General features: G+C 39.3%; 1 protein-coding gene across 4 annotated transcripts in view; it reads left to right on the forward strand.

The window, feature by feature from the left end:
- Nucleotides 1-16233, forward strand: part of PIK3C2G (phosphatidylinositol-4-phosphate 3-kinase catalytic subunit type 2 gamma) — a 197216-nt gene that overhangs the window by 63551 nt on the left and 117432 nt on the right. For 3 of the 4 annotated variants that reach the window (XM_048302295.1, XM_048302297.1, XM_048302296.1), the window contains 4 exons: nucleotides 2860-2974; nucleotides 4315-4445; nucleotides 10406-10594; nucleotides 13737-13820. In XM_048302295.1, the coding sequence (XP_048158252.1) occupies nucleotides 2860-2974; nucleotides 4315-4445; nucleotides 10406-10594; nucleotides 13737-13820 (519 nt within the window). The remainder of the gene's footprint in view (nucleotides 1-2859; nucleotides 2975-4314; nucleotides 4446-10405; nucleotides 10595-13736; nucleotides 13821-16233) is intronic. The other variant, XM_048302298.1, reaches the window with a different exon arrangement.

The raw sequence follows: 16233 nt of genomic DNA on the forward strand, positions 1-16233 counted from the left end.
TGCTGTGTGTGCTGATTTGGGCTGGGGTAGAATTAATTTTCTCCCCAGTGGCTGGTATGGAGTTGTGTTTTGGATTTATGCTGAACACAGGGTTGATAATATAGAGATGTTTTTGTTACTATTGAGCAGGGCTCACACAGAACCAAGGCCTTTTCTTCTTTTCATGCTGCCACACTGGCAAGGAAGCTGGGGGTGCCTGGGAGGTTGGGAGGCGACACAGCCAGTACAGGTGACCCAAACTGACCAGAGGGATATTCCAGGCCATGTGGCATCATTCTCAGTGTGTAAACTGCGGGGTGATAAAGGAGAAAGAGCAGAGACATTTGGAGTGGCAGCGTTTCTCTTCCCAAGTCACCGTTCCCTGTGATGGGCCCCTGCTCTTCTGGAGATGGCTGAACACCGGCCTGCCCATGGGAAGAAGTGAATTAATTCCTTGTTTTTGCTGTGCTTGTGTGCACGACTTTTGCTTTCCCTATTAAATTCTCTTTATCCCAACCCATGAGTTTTCCAGCTTTTACCCTTCCCATTCTCTCCCTGACACAGCTGGCGAGGAAGTAAGTGGCTGTGTGGGGCTTGGCTGGGGTTAAACCTTGCCACTGAGGAAAGCTGTGCCTCAAAAACATACTCTGTATGACACAGTTGTCAGTGCCCCTTCACATGTTGTGAAAAATGCCTCCTGTGTTTGCAGTCCAAAGAGTGACTTACTGACGGAAGATAAATGAGTTGCTCACTTATTTGTTAAGGTATAAATTAGGCCGCTCAGTATACAAGGCATAAATATGTCTAGTTTTTAAGACAAGTTCATTTCTAATTAGGAAATGTTATCTCTACACTGTTGGAGTGTCCTAATAGCTTTGTTTTTCCTCACAGTTCTGTCTGCTTTAACATGTAAACTCATGTAGGCATGTTGCTTTACTTGCTATTTCTTCAGTTGAGGACTCTTGAGAAGCCCATCTGCAGATTCTTCCTTGTTGTCCTGGACAGTCTTAGCCACATCTGTTCTAGGTATAAATGAGTTGAAATAATGAGCTCTGGAAATGTCTCAAACACGTCTACAATACCTCTGAGTTCTGTGCTACTTCTTGTATTTGTCTACGCAGGTTTCCCAGGAAAAAAAATCCACTGTATGTATTCTTTTTTAAAGGCCCCCATAGTTTTAGAGCACAATATGAGAGTGATTAGCATTAATGAGAGCTCAAAAGGGTAATTTAGTCTTCATGTTCATTTATTCTCAGCTGCTCCTCTCCCTTCTAACAAAAGTGCCAATTAGTTCAAATTATGATGTAAATCTTTGTCAACAAAGGATTGGTTGAAGAGATGCGACTCGTTTATTAAAGGTCATCTGAGTACACATCACAGGAAGACCACTTTGAATCACCATTGATCACTTCCTCGTTCACATCAATTACCTAAATGAGAGAGACTTCATATCACACAATTGCTTTCCTCCAAGTGCTATCTAGTTCATATCACAGCTCTTTTTCTGCCTCCATTCCCCTGCAAATGCACCTACGGCTGCAAAAGAAACTTCAGAAAATAGCTGTCTTTAATCCTCCTGAGCTGTGCTCTCACAATAAAATAAAATTAAATGTCTGTGCTAACAACACAAACAGCTTGAGAAGTGAAAAAGAAAAATTAGTCCTGAATTAGGTTTATACTCATTTGTGTTGACTATAACAGTAACTTTGTGGCAGTTTCTTAATCTTCTTCAGATGACTTTAAGCAATTTATTTCAATTTGCAATTCAAAAGGTACTTTCTTTACAGCAACCTGCAAACTCATGCTGGGATCAAATAACCCATCTGGTGTCGCTTGTACCTCTAACATCTTCCTCTCAGGTGAAAGGCAGGCATTCAGACCTCATTTACCTTGGCTGTCTCTGCTGCAGTGGGCAGAAGAGTGCATTCTCTCGGTTGTTTTGACTGAGTAGTGTTTAAAAAATCTTAATAAACAGTATTTGTCAGTAAAAGAACACTGCTTAACATTATCAAATTTCTGACCCCACAAATCATTAAGATATGGAGAAATTAAGGGCTAAGACCAGCGTATTATATCTTTCTTTACTCAGGTGCTGCATTCTTAATTTGAGTTGATTTGTTATGCTTAGAATTTACACCCAAACTTTCTGATTTTATTCAGGTTCTCTAGACTGAATTGTGCTGACCTGCCCAATCATGCTGGGCTTCTTATCTGCTGGCCACATGCATGCCTGTTTTTCTGATAACACCTGCTGGTAGGTGTAGTGCTCAGACTGTTACTTCAGACCATAACCTTTCATCTGTCCAAAAACTGTATGTGGCACATGCGGTACAAACTATCCCACTCAAACTTCTTTCAGCTCTTTGGAGGCTCTCATATCATACTCCCCTCTCCCTGCCACTTACACATAAAATCAGCAAGGATCCCTTATGGTTGCAGCAGATAGCCATGAGTTTCTTCTTTTCGTGGAATAAATATGCTGCCCTCCACCTTGCAGTGTGTTGATGCTTCACAGTCTCGACCACGTTTGTCCTAAAAATTAAATCTTGAGACAGAAATAATGCATTATCCTTATTTTACACCTGGCCTAAAGGGCAGCCCCTGTTACACAAGAAGCCAGTGGTAAAGTGCAGAGTTGACTCAGAATGCCTTGGCAGAGCGATTTTTTCATGAACCCTCCAAATGAGGAGATACTGCTGTGGCAGTGAAGCCATCAGGATGCAACCTCTACTTGTTGAGGCCAGATTTGTACTAGTCACATAAAGATAAAAGGTTTGCTCCCCTTTTGCTTGTCTTTTAAGCTCTGCAGCTCCATGTTCTTTGATGGGATTTCAGTGAAGCCTGTTACCAGTGCAGTGTTTCTCTCTGTGCTTCTTGCAGGAGGCTCGCCCACGGAACTGTGCTGCTCAGCATGGCACTGTACAGCACGCTCCCCACAACAATGATCACCCCAGGCATCTGCAGCACTGAGATACCAACCTCAGTCACCCTGCAGGTGAGAAAGCAAGAAGGCAAAGCAAAGGCTTGTTTTCTAACAAAGTGCAAGAAAAAGGGATGTTCCCAGAGCTCACCGAGACCACCCAAACTCAAAATCGTATTTCCATTATAGCCACTCAAATAAATACCTCAGGTCTGCACGGTGGTTTTGTCACCTTTCCATGTCAAGTTAGCAACTGGGTATTTCAAGGACAAAGCCAATTGTTTTCTCTGTTAAAGATCTGAATGTTTGCTAGCAAATGAAATGTAAAAGCAGGTAATACAGATAAATGAGCCTGGCCTAAAAATAGCCTTGTTTTAACAGACAAGCAAATGGGGATTTTCCAGGCTGAGGAGTTCAGTCAAAGACCATGCCTTAAAATAGCATCTCCTATTAATAATACAGGGAGGTTGAGACAGTAAATGGCTATTAATTTGTAATATCTACTGAAAGAAATGAAACAGGATTTCTCATTCTCCCCCCTCATTTTCAGTTATTCCCAGCCACAGAGCAGTATCACAATTTGTTATAAATTGTTATAAATATATATTTTCATATATATTTATATGTTATAGGTTATAAATATATATTTTTATAGAAAATCTAGGCTTGGATTTGAAGAGACCTTAAAGACCATCTAGTTTTGTGATGTGCCTGAGTGTTTCATAGGGAATAACTTTGTTAACCTTTAGGAGAGTGATGCATATCAAATACTTATATTAAAAAGTAGATATAGATAAGGCATTTTGGTGTGCATTAATAGACCAAAGCTGAATGCAAATTGGGCTGAATTTTGAAGAACAATCTGAATTTTCAGATAAGTCTACTCAGATTATCAAGTACCTCACGTGTTGTAGTTTTGGTTGAGTCTTTACTTTCTCTGTATCTTGAAAAACATTATCTTAAATTTCTGACAGGCATGTTTAAGAATGGAAAATTGGTAGATGCTGTACAATATATATATATATATATATATATATATATATATATATATAACATCCAGAAGTGAAATCAGGAATCTGATTTCCATCTCTTATGGTGACAAACTACACATCAGAAATAGCCTTACTTTTCATGAAACAAAGCAAATCTACATTAATGAAAGTTTTCCATTTGAGAACCATCTCATTAAAAAAAAAAAAAAGAAAGGAGGCAAAAAGTAAGAACTTGCGTCAGATTTTAATTCATGGAGTTCTAATAAAATTGTAATATGGTGGATTAAATTCTCCCAGGAAAGTTAGGTCCCACTGATTTCTGTGGATGGAATTTATCACCAAAACATTTAAGTAACATATTACATAGAGTGAGCATCCTCAAATAATTATCCCCTCTTCTTTTGTTTTTTTTTTTAAATAAAGATCGACTTCCCAGAAACTGATTTGGAGTTCATTAAACCTGAACCTGAAGAAAGAAGAGGTGATCTTGTAGAGCCAACCCAGGAGTGCCTGAAGCACATTGCAAGACTTTCACAGATACGTTCTCTCTTGCTGTAAGTTGTCCCCACCTAACCCTGCTGATTCTTGCTATGCTGTATTTATCCTACTGATCATAATTAAATGTATCAAATTTGTTAAAAAGAAAATTTTCCTATGAAGGAGCCTAACTTGACTGATTTGAGAAGTAGCACCTCTAAATGAAAGAACAGATCACAGCAAGGCCTAATAAGGCCCCGGAGGTGGCAGTGTATTTTACCAGTTTAGCAAAGGACTGTTTTTCCCTTTCTATTACTACATCTTTTCATGTCTTTGAGGCAAGAAACTGATTTTTCATTCAAAACATAAGATTTTCAGGTAAGGCAGTACATCTGTATCAGTATTAGCAAGAACACCGTTAGGTTCTATGGAAATCGGCCTCCTTTAGTTATTAAACACTCAGACTTCAGATAGAGCTGTTAAATGGTTTTTGAAAAATCTGTTTCAAGTTATAAGCAAGGAAAGAAGTGTGAAAAGTTCAGCTTTCACAGAAGGTGGATAAAGACAAAGTGAAACAAAACAAACACACTCTGAACTGAAGCAGATTAGTATGCTCAGCTGTATGAATGTTGTACTACCAATTAGGATTATGTACTGCATGAAATAATTTTGGGTATAATCAGAGTGGAATTTGGAGCACAGGTGCTTACAGAGAGCCATTATACTAATGTCAGTTAATTGTGTGAATTAATCTTCCATCAAATGTCAAAAGATGCATTAGTTGTGCAATAACTAAATAACATAATTCAGCACTCTCAGTGGGATATGATGTATCTGTTAAGAAGACTTTTCTGTGCTGATTTCTATGTTGGTGGTTTGAGGGGTTTTTAAAATTAATTTATTAAAAAAAAAAAAGCAAGAGACAATTTTGCTGTTGTATTTGATGTTTAACACAGCTTTTACAAAGACAGATGAAATGTAAAATTATTTTTATTATACACGGGGTCTATGATTTAAGCTTTTGTAATTTTATTTTAAAATGTGAATGGGATGTCAGTATTTTACTGTGAACAGCCACAGTGCCAGTAAAATTTCCATCTGCAAAATATGCTTCAGAACGATTTAGGGTACTTCAAAACAAATGCCTGTGACCTTTGTTACCATGGTAAAATGGTGGTTTCAGTAAGAAGGAATAAGATCATTAAGAAATTAGCTAAGTACAAAGTAATTTGTCAAAGAAGACAGTGTGTGCCATTTCTCTGCTGCTTAAAACCTTGATGTCCATTTTATTGAAAACACCACACAGTTCTTGTCTTCAAGACTCAGGAAGGACACAGTAGATGTGGGTAGTGTGCAGAGAGGGGCAACAAATATCATGAAAGAGGTTAAGCAGCTCTTTGACCAGGATAAGCTAAAAAGGCTGAGACTCTACAGTTTGGAGAGAAGACTGGAGGATGTCTGTGTATGTACAATTAATTTGTGTAAAATCATGGTGGTGTTAGACAAGGTAAATGCCTCATCAAATCCTACAATATTTGAACTTAGGGATGTTCAATGAAACAAGTAGGAAATCAGTTATCAATAAATGGAATAAAGTACTTCTTTAGACAGTCAGTGGTGAGCTTTTAAAATCTGCTGCCACAAAGCTGTGAAGGCAGAAAACATCACCACATTCATGAAGGCTAAACACAAATTCATGGATAACAGGTTCATCAATAGGTTTTACAAAGGACCAGGCAAGGGTAGATCCTATAACATCCATAATACAACAATTTTGGGTTCTGTGGGAATATGAAGGGAAGAGACCACTGAAAGTCACCAGTTTGGAGTTAAGGCTGTGCTAAGTTCAGTTACAGGTCCTTGGAAGAAAGACAGTGGTACTCCCACATTTTCCCATAGTTTGCTGTTTTCTGTCCTCCTGTCTTACAGGCAATGCTGGTCTAACAAATGGGTCATCAAGGTGAAGGGTAAAGTAGCTGGGGTTAATGAAGCAATTCCATTCTCTAGTACTTTGTAATCCAGAGGAATCTGTCAGCATGTAATTTTATTGTATCTGTATCAGAGGATTTTTTTTTTTTTACCTTCCTCATTCATGAGATACTTTCTCTTAAAAAATTGTAGCACATTTGTATCCAAACACATTATTGCTGTGATACCCGAAGATTTCTTCTCTTCTTTTTTTCCATATGTCAAGAAAAAGAGAGGAATCTAGGCAGCTTTTTTGTGGCAATATCACTCAGTGATGATGCTTCAGGCTTACAAGCCTCAAATATAACTTTGAAATAAGTGGGTGTCTGTGGTCAGAAGACACAAGAAACCTTTCTCAGGCTGTCAGAATCCTTCTGTTCACTCTACTGAAAGCAGAGGGAATATGTGAATGGACAGAAAATTCTTAAACCAATGGTAGAAAAGGAAGATGCAGTGGTTAAAACCAGACAGCTGCATGGTCGTCTTTCTTACAGGTTGTTGAATCCAGTAATGTTTTGAGTGCAACACTAACACAAAACTGACAGCACAGACAGCCTGATTCTGTTCCTCCTCTCTGCAGGATCAGGATCCAAGTCTGCTGGTGGAATAGATGCACATACATATATATTTTTGTATATAGTATCAAAAAATTGATTTCCCCAGTAGTTGTGCTCAGTCTATCCAGTTAGCTGGACCCAGATCTCCCTGCTCTCCCCAGCTGCTGACACCCAGACATAAAAACCCTCAGGGTCCACAACTGCATGATTTGGTTGCTGGTGCTTGGGCCTGTTCCTGTTACATGGATGTGTATCTGCCCCAGATATATGGCCTTCCCAGAGGCTCGGACTCTTGTCCTTCTGGTAGGTGGCTCAGATCACTGGTCCCCATGGCCAGCATGTCTTGGGTGTTGATTAACGAAGATGTTATTCAGTGGGACTGAAGGAAATGAACTTCGCCACATGGATCTTGTGCTCCTCACAGCCCTACACTCTGATCTTTGGCATCATCACCAAACCAGACAAGAGAGAGCCAAGAGGAGAACTCATTAGGTACTGCCATCTGCTTTGGCTGACTTCTGAAAACATTTCAGATGCGAGCCTCTGATTCCTTTTAGGATTACTGTGTTTGAAATACAAGCCCCAGAAAACTCAACATCTGAGATAAAGGAGGCTCTTTGAACCTGATACAGCCTCCTTGCATCCCAGTGAAAGGATGGGAGACCAGTTTGAAGCCAGGAACATGACAATCTGGTTTCTGTCACCTTTATTTCCTTCATTCATTGTTTTCCTTCCACCTTATTTTCCCTCTCTTCCAGCTTCCCTTTTCCTTTTTGCCACTTAGCTGGGAAGAATCTAGTTTGCCTGCCAGTGGTCACAAGAGTCCTGTTGTGATGAGGCGGGATTAGAAAGTCTACTTCCAGTTGGGTCAATAGCAGAAGAGGTCTTTTCTAGTCCGTCCATGGAAGAGAAACTTTAAAGTGAAAATCAGTGCTGGGGAAGAGAAATTTGCATTTTCTATCTTTGCTACTCTCTCCTCTTTTTGCCTTTTGTCTTATTCTCCTTTAGTACTGAACATGAAGAACAAAAACAGCTCAGAAACATTTAAACTCATTTTTTGCTGTTTCCCCCTCCCACCAAAAAGGTAACAATTAACAGCTGACAAAACCTTCAGAGAAGCTGTTTTCTTCGTTTAGCTAAAGGGATTAATCAAAACCTGAACAGAAAACTGCTGAATTATTTAGGTTATAAGGTATTTTGGTTTTATTTGTGTTAAACAGAATGCCAAATATTTTAATAGACATCTCACATGGAGGGAAATTTAGACGCAGCTCTATCTAAAAAAACATAAACTTAATTTTTATCAAAAAAAGGAGGTTTAATTAGCATCTTAACCCTACTGAGACAAAGAAATGCCCTTATTTTCATAATAATCTTCAGATCCTATATGTATGCAAAATATTTTTACCATCTTAAATGTCTTATTACAGGTTTATATAAACTTTTGCTACAACTAAGAAACTTAAAATCAAAACCTAAAATACTCCTACCCCACCCACCCTTTCATTTCATCTCTGATCTTTAAAGCATGGAAAGAGAAAATGGCATTGCCTCTGAGTGAAGTCAGAGGGAGAAATCTGTTATTTAGAAAACATGATACAAGGATTGATTTCTTATCTTCCTTTGCAAGCTCAGTAGAAGCTTTAGCTGCTTTAATCTGAGCAACAGATTGTCTAGTTTGGAGGATGCTGTTTGAAAGCTGAAATTTCTGCTTAAAGTTAACATATAAAAGAGGTCCTTTAGCTGAACTGTCCTGCAGAACGTCATCCAAATGCATGAGATAACCAGACAGGCAACGAAGCTTTAGGCCGACTTTTATCTCTTTTTCTGTGCGTGATTTTTCACACACTCGCAAAGGCATCTATCTATTGTCACAGAAGACATGCTATGAATTCTGAAGTTGTTTCTTAAGTCATTACCAAAATGATGCTTTTCCTGAAATGATTACTGAAAGTCAGGATGGGTATCACAGTTAAGTTCATCTTCTGCATACATTTATGAGCTTATTCTCCTAAAGGGAAGAAATTAACATTCACTCAGGAAAAAAACATGCCCATCTTTGTGCTGCTGCTTTCTGTTCCTAAACACTTGGCAATTCAAAATTGTAAGGGAGGAAAGTTCTCTAGTGCCTACAGAGCCAGAGGAACTCATTTCTATGAGCTGTGAATGACACAATCTTGACAGAGTGGGGCTAAGATTTTTTTTTTGGCTAAGAATGCCCCAAAACATTGCAAACAGAAGGAAGACAACCTCAGAAAGAATGTAAACACTTAGATTTTAAGCCCTGTTTACACGTCTGGATAATTAAATGCCTGTCTGGAAGCAAACTATTTACTTACTGCCTTCTACTAGATTCCTCACACCTCATTCTGAAATATTTAGGTTTGTTTAAAGTCACAACTGTGTTATGCTCTTAAATAGATGCATCACCGACCTGGTCAAATATGACCAAGAAAACAATGTTCTTCCTGTTTTCAGTAATTATGTGTATGAACTGGTGATCAGTTTGCTCTTTCAGAGTTTTCTTTTGAAGGCTCTGATATCAAATTAAGGCAATTGTCTGAGCTTGTCTCTCCAGGGAAATTTATTTTCCTGTTTTCCAATGTGTCAGAATCTGAGATTTAATATGCATGAGGCAAAGACATCAGAATTGTTGACAAATCAGATGATATAAGGCAGGAATTATTCTGAGGCATTTCTCACTGTGGTGAAATACGGTGTGATGACTGACCATTTTATCAATATGACATTTAGATATCTAATGTCTCTGTGAGGAGTCTGGTATATTGCATCCTTTTTTTTTTTTTTTTTTTGAGTACAGTAAAGCATGGCAAGCTAGACTTTTCAAACAAATATAGAAGTTGTTGGGAGCTTTTCTTCCCTTTTCCAATCTCATATCACTTCTAGGGGTAATCACACTCTGCATGTGTGTGCCTGTGCTCATGTTTTTGTGCACGTGCATAGACGTGCCTAAACACTATTTTAAAAGCAAATATAAATGTTAAAAATAGACACATCTGCATTAAAGAGTCAAAGCAAGGGCAGGAATGAAAGCTATGACTTGCAGTGTTGTGTGTCTAGTTACGAAAATTAGTTGGAGATGATCTGTAGCAGATGGATGCAACAATAATTTACCCAGTGACAACTGCACCTTCTTTGCCAAAAAAAACCCAATCAGTAAAAACAAACAAACAACACCAACAATAGAGACAGCAGAGAAGAAAACTGAGAGTGCTTGGAATGTGAAATAATCATATAAATATATATATGTTTGTGTGTGTGTCTTTTGGCACTTCATTTTTATATGACCTAAGGCTGACAGATCCAGAGTATAAGTATCACTTTTCTTATGAAGGCTGGTCTGCAGAAAATGATGTCCTACCCCAAGGAAAACATGCACTTAGCTGAAAAGCAGTGCACTGTGTGACTTGGCCCCTCTGTACAATAAACTTTGTTGCTACACAAAGCTTCAGGTGGTTTTAATTTCAAACTGAATTTCTAATCTTTTCCAGACTCTCAGAGCAACAGAGAAGAATTTTATGGTTTTATCGCTACTCCTGCAATAATCAAAACTGCTCCCTTCCTCTGGTGCTGGGCAGTGCACCCAGCTGGGATCGAACCACAGTGTCAGAAATGTATGCCTTGCTCAGGAGCTGGAAATTTTCTAACCCTCTAGAGGCACTTGGGCTGCTGACTTTCAGGTAAGGGACAATTACCCAAGTAGGAAAGTAACGATAAACAGAATGATCACATGCTGGCTAATGCAGTGCTTCAGGTTGCTCAGCACAGTATCTGGCACAGCACTGGCTGTGCTTTTGTTTCTCTCTGTGTCAAAGTGAAAATGCAGTTGCAACTCTTGTGGTGACCTTGAGTTGAGTGTGCCAACCATGTCTCCTTGGCTGAGAAGGTTTTCTGTTTCTCAGGATAATGAAAAGAGTATTTCATTCTCTAGGACAGATTCAGGCAGTTTCTGGTAACTGGTGATCAGTCAAATACGTAGCACTTACACAGCACTCCATAACTTCAAACTACTGTACTGACATGAGGTGACTAATGGGAGATAAGGAGGACTGAAATATGTCTCTAGGTTACACAATAATCTATGTAAATACACACAGTCCCACGTGTAACCTATCTTTCTGAAGGAGATGGGATGAAACTTGGAAGTCAGTTAAATAAATTCTGTTGCTGTGCCTTGTGTTCCACCCCCAGTTCTTATACTGGGAGCTGATTGTTTGCCAGGACACTTTCTTGATGCTGGAGATAGCCCTACCCATGACGTAACAGAGATGTCAGGGGACAGAATCTGTGTCAGCAGCTACATTCCTTCCAAAAACTTGGGAGGTATTTTGCATTAAGTGACCTGTAAAAGCATTACACATGCAGATGGAAATGCTTGAGCAAATCTGTTTTATCAAGCCATTGCTTGTCTCAGGGAAGCACAAGCTGCACCAGTTTTGCAATCTCGGTTTCATGCTGTACCTTTAGAAAAACAATAAACCTCCTGTAAAGCTTTACTTGAGAAAGAGACTGTGACTTGATACACTTTCATATTATTAAAAACAGATATTTAATCATCTAAAACTGATTATTTTCTGTTATTTCCCTCTGGATGCAATTTCCTATGAATACTTTTATCCCAGGTTTCTATCTGAACTATTAGCAGTTTCACATGTTTGCATACATGTCTTTTTTTATGTGTAGTGAGAATGGTGGAAGCAAACATCCTGACGGATCAGACTCTGAAGCGTAATATTGCTATTTATCATTATTAAATTATTAGGATCCAATTCTAATTTTAAAAAGATCCATGTAGAAAAGAGTATATGGGCAGTGTGTTGTCTTCCAGACTTCAGAGTAGAAAGAGAATTTGATAGGGTTTGTCAGAGCATGCCAGGCTTTTAGATCAGACCTTTTGCCTGATTTTGTTTCTGTATCTGGGTGGCATTTCTGCAAGTGAAGAGCTTTATTGTTCTTTGAAGATTCAGCTCTGCACAAGGGTGTGGTGCAGAATATCAGTCCTTTCAGGTGCTTCAGAGAGTATTTACTATGACTCAGTCTGTCCCTGAGTGTGCAGGGATGTTCTCAGGGTGCATTGGGCGCAGTGTACCCACTGTTAATTCTGGCTACCACAAAGATTGCTGGCATGGAAAGAGGGGAAAACACCATCACTTTGTCTCTCTTATGCCACCATTGGGAGTGGCTGGCACCTGCAGTTGTGCCAAAGAACAGGAACTTCTCTCCTGATCAGGATCTTAGATGGCTTGTCCCTATAGTTTCTTTCTCACAGAAGATAATATCAAGCCTGGTTTTTTTTGCTTCATGGTAATACTGCAGAAAGAAGTTCTGGATCACAAAACAAATCCTCTTAAGAAAAAAAATCTGTCCTTCTCATATCTACAATATTTTGTAGGTGCATGAACAACTCGGAAGCTAACCTTCAGAAACAGAGAGATTACATTTCCCTAAAGATGCCTAGTTTCAAAAATGCCTGGGTCACTGATGTAACTGCTGAGACACATGGATATGCAAAGTGAGAGAGTGGGTTGAAGGAGAGGAGTACTTTCCATACAAATGGATTTCTGAGGTTTCTTCTCTTAGTTCTCTATTTCTCAGATTTTTATCATTTTGAAAAAAATACAGTAGCACTGGAGAGGGTCCAACCTTATTTCCTCCTTACCTTCACTGACTTTGGATCACAGGCTCTTTAACTGAGCTGGTTTTGAACGTTCATTCAACACTGTCCTATTTTATGTTTGTCATTGACAACACATGAACTCAGTTCCTCACTTCTATCATCCACAAAACAGCTCTCTGATTTCTTGTGATTGCTGAGACACGGCTGAAAGATCCAAGTTCATGTAAAACATGAGCAGAATATAAAATAAATGCTCCTCATATATCCATGCCTATTTTAAGGACTTGTGTTACCATCACTATCAAACTGTGGGTAAGGAAAATGAATTAGAGCTGATCTTTGTCTACATGTATTGCTGACAGGAGCAACTGCACTAAATCAGCCCAAAAGTCAGCCTAGTGCATCCTTTTTCCAGTGATGACCAACAACAGCTACCCAGGGAAGACTATGAAAATGGGCCAAACATAGTGACACTGCTACTCTCCCAAATTTCAGTAATCTGCAGCTCAGAGGCTTCCTAAAACAGGTTTTGGTTTGGTTTTGGTTTTTTTTTTTAAAAACCCTCTCGCATTTTTATTCTATAATTTTTTCCAAATTAAAATTGATTCTGCATAAATATTCAACTTACAGTACAACCTAAAGCAAGGAGATCTGCAGCTTAGCTCTATGCTGTATTATTTCTGTGCAACACCATTTATGAGTACCATAAAAGAAACCAAGAGTTTCCAGTCACTCCACATTCTGGACACTTTCTTTGGTGGAACTTCAGTTTGCAGTGTCTTAAAGAGAACCTGAATCTGTGCTGGAGGCATGTGCTCACTCTTTAGAAAGGGTTCTCAAAATCACTAGTCACTTCTGCATGCCTTGGGCTGGGAACTCTAAATTATCCTTCTTCTCAGAGCAAAAAAAGCAGTGTCTGTCCTGATGATTAAACTCAAACACACATTTGTGAGGGTAAAGAAATGAAAAAGCATTGGAGGTGCTTCCTCATGGCCTGGGTTAGAAGGCAACGTCACAGATCTTGGCGAGAGGTATCACAGGCCATCAGATCAAACCCCATTATCTGGAATCTGAACTGGAAAGCTCTTTGCAACTCTCCGAAACTTCTAAGTTGTTTTGTTCACCTCACAGTTAAACACACCCTTTAATAGATGTTTCTTGTTCTTTGAGCGTGCCTCTCTTGCTTCTGCTCTTTCACTTTGCAGGCAACTCTCAAGGCAGCCAAATGATAACATGCTCATTTATGCAGTGGAAAGGAAGAACTTTCATAAATGGAAAACACGATCACGGTAAATTTCACAGATAAATTCAGTTGCAACCTTGAATCCAGTAGTTGGAGCAAGTGCATTGATTGTTAGAGCCCTAGGAGCTGATGCTTACAAAAAGGAATTTAAAAAACCATTAATGTTTCTTTAATCAATAGAGATGCGATGGAGACGATGGGAGGGGGAAGTGTGGAAAAAGATTTTACACTCTTACCTCTAATTTCAGGGAAGGATGGTTATAAGCTGTTGCCTGAAGTATAAAATTATCCCTAAGGCAGAAGTTATAGACATGGTCCCTCCTACTCAGAACAGCTTCATGGTGCCCTGTGCATTTTGCCATGCTGTCGCTTATTGAGTTTGGTAAAAAGCCAAGCTTTAGTGAGTTAGAGCTTTCTAAAACTGGATCTACATTGCGTGTCACGCTACCCAAGGAAATAACACCAGTACACTCATTTACTCAGAGCATTTTCTTGATGACAGAAAGAAACCAAAGGCAGGGTTAGCAATGCCACCATTTATGATGCGTTGCTAGCAGGCCAATGTTTTGTGTATGTTTAGAACAACCATGCTTGGAATTTTTAGTCAGGTTATCTTGCTATTCAAATTACTGCAAAGGAAAGTCCAAGCATATTTGTTAATCAAAATAGAAAATGTCTTCTTCAGCTTTTTTTTTAATTTTTTTTCTGGCAGCCCTGTGAGGCGTCATGGCTAGGAATCAAGATACTGAGCTAGAATCAGAGAACAGCCACGGAAGGTGTGTCTTTTTCCAGCATAGTTCATGGCTCCAACCATTTTGATGAAAGAACTTTTTGAAATAGACGGGGGAGCTGAAGATGTAGCCTCCCTGTTAGGCTTAAAAATTTTCCTAGAAACTTCCTGCTGAATTCTAATTCCCTCAGGGCAACTGCACAGGAAAGAAGAATCCTTTAAAACCATGTGCCAGATCAGTGGTGTCAGACACAGTTTTGGTTATAGTATTCCTCAGCCTGTGACTGTCACAGTATTATTCTTGATTTTCACCTTATGTAGCAAAGTGGCTATTTCATTTCAGAGGTTCAGATATCTAACCAATAATTATAATAAAAGGTGATACCTCAGAGACAGATTTTGCTCTTATACCTTTGGAAGCCAAATTGATTTAGAATTGTTGAATCGGATTGTCATTGTTTCAATAAAAGGAGAATTTAAAGTGTTTCCTTCGAGCTCACATGAGAATAAACCATATAGAAGTAGAGCATATCTTGCCCGTTTGCATCTTGTTACTTGGCTGTAGTTATGCATCAATATGGAGAGCAAACACAGGTGTATGCAAAGAAATAAGATAAGAACAAAGCAACACTCCACAATTAATTTCATACTTTGATGTACAGAACACGTTACTGACGAAGCTTTAAAACTGCTTATGCTTAATATACATGAAATTTAGTGATAACTTAGATGGTGATATATGCATTGCTAGGAATAGACAAGTCTTTAAGCAGTGGAACGTGATGAATTCTTTATTTTTTTTTTTCACTGGTTTTAACCATTTTTAGTTTTCTTGGCAATAATATGAAGGTACCATGTTGCAGTGGGGATACTGCAACACGCATATATCAAACCAGGAGTCCCGTGGAAAGGAAATATATATGGACAGACAGATTCTTGATAGCTGTTTCAGAGAGATGTTTATTTCTCCAGCCGCATGGCCGGAGCTCTGCCCAGGAACTGTTCCAGTCACGGGACCAAGGGTCCTTCTGCCCGCGCAGGGAACACAAACCAACCAATGGGAACGAGGCTGAGCAGGGGCAGGGAAACCCCGTGTCTGTGCCCTCAGGGCCCCTCTCCCAGGGCTACACGGCAGGGGAGGGACCCCAACACCTCACCCCTTTTATTTTAATAAAAGGAGAATGAAAACAACTGGATAAACATAACAAGAACAGTTTCAAGACAAAACAAGCCACCCTCCTGAGTCTTTAAATGTCCAAACAGATTCTGTGGAACATCTTAGGGCTGACAGAAGGGAGACAGAACTCTCTGAGCATGCTTTGTGGGGAAACTGAGGCAGGAGAGGGTTTAATTTCTTCCCTTCCCCTTTTCATCCCCCACTCGGCATTGGAAAGGGATTTTTGGGGAAACAATTGGCAAAATCATGGTTTTGTGGGGGAAACCATGGGTGAAAAAACGGATTGGGAATACACTGGGGGTAATAGGACATAGGGTAAAAGGGAAAGGTGGGATTAGGAAAGGGAAACTGTAGGGGGGACTTACAATAGAGATACTGTCTAACAGTACCACAGCAGAATGCTTTAGTAGGACAAATAGCAAAAGACAACTATGTAGGATATTACATGCTTTTTGTGCATAAATGTGCTCTCTGGTCAGGAAGCTTAATCTAAATAATCATGTTTTCCATGGTTTAATCTTCAGGTTTAATGTAACAGAGGAGTTTGTCTCT

The sequence above is a fragment of the Corvus hawaiiensis genome, chromosome 4 (assembly GCF_020740725.1).
Source record: "Corvus hawaiiensis isolate bCorHaw1 chromosome 4, bCorHaw1.pri.cur, whole genome shotgun sequence".
NCBI lineage: Eukaryota > Metazoa > Chordata > Aves > Passeriformes > Corvidae > Corvus > Corvus hawaiiensis.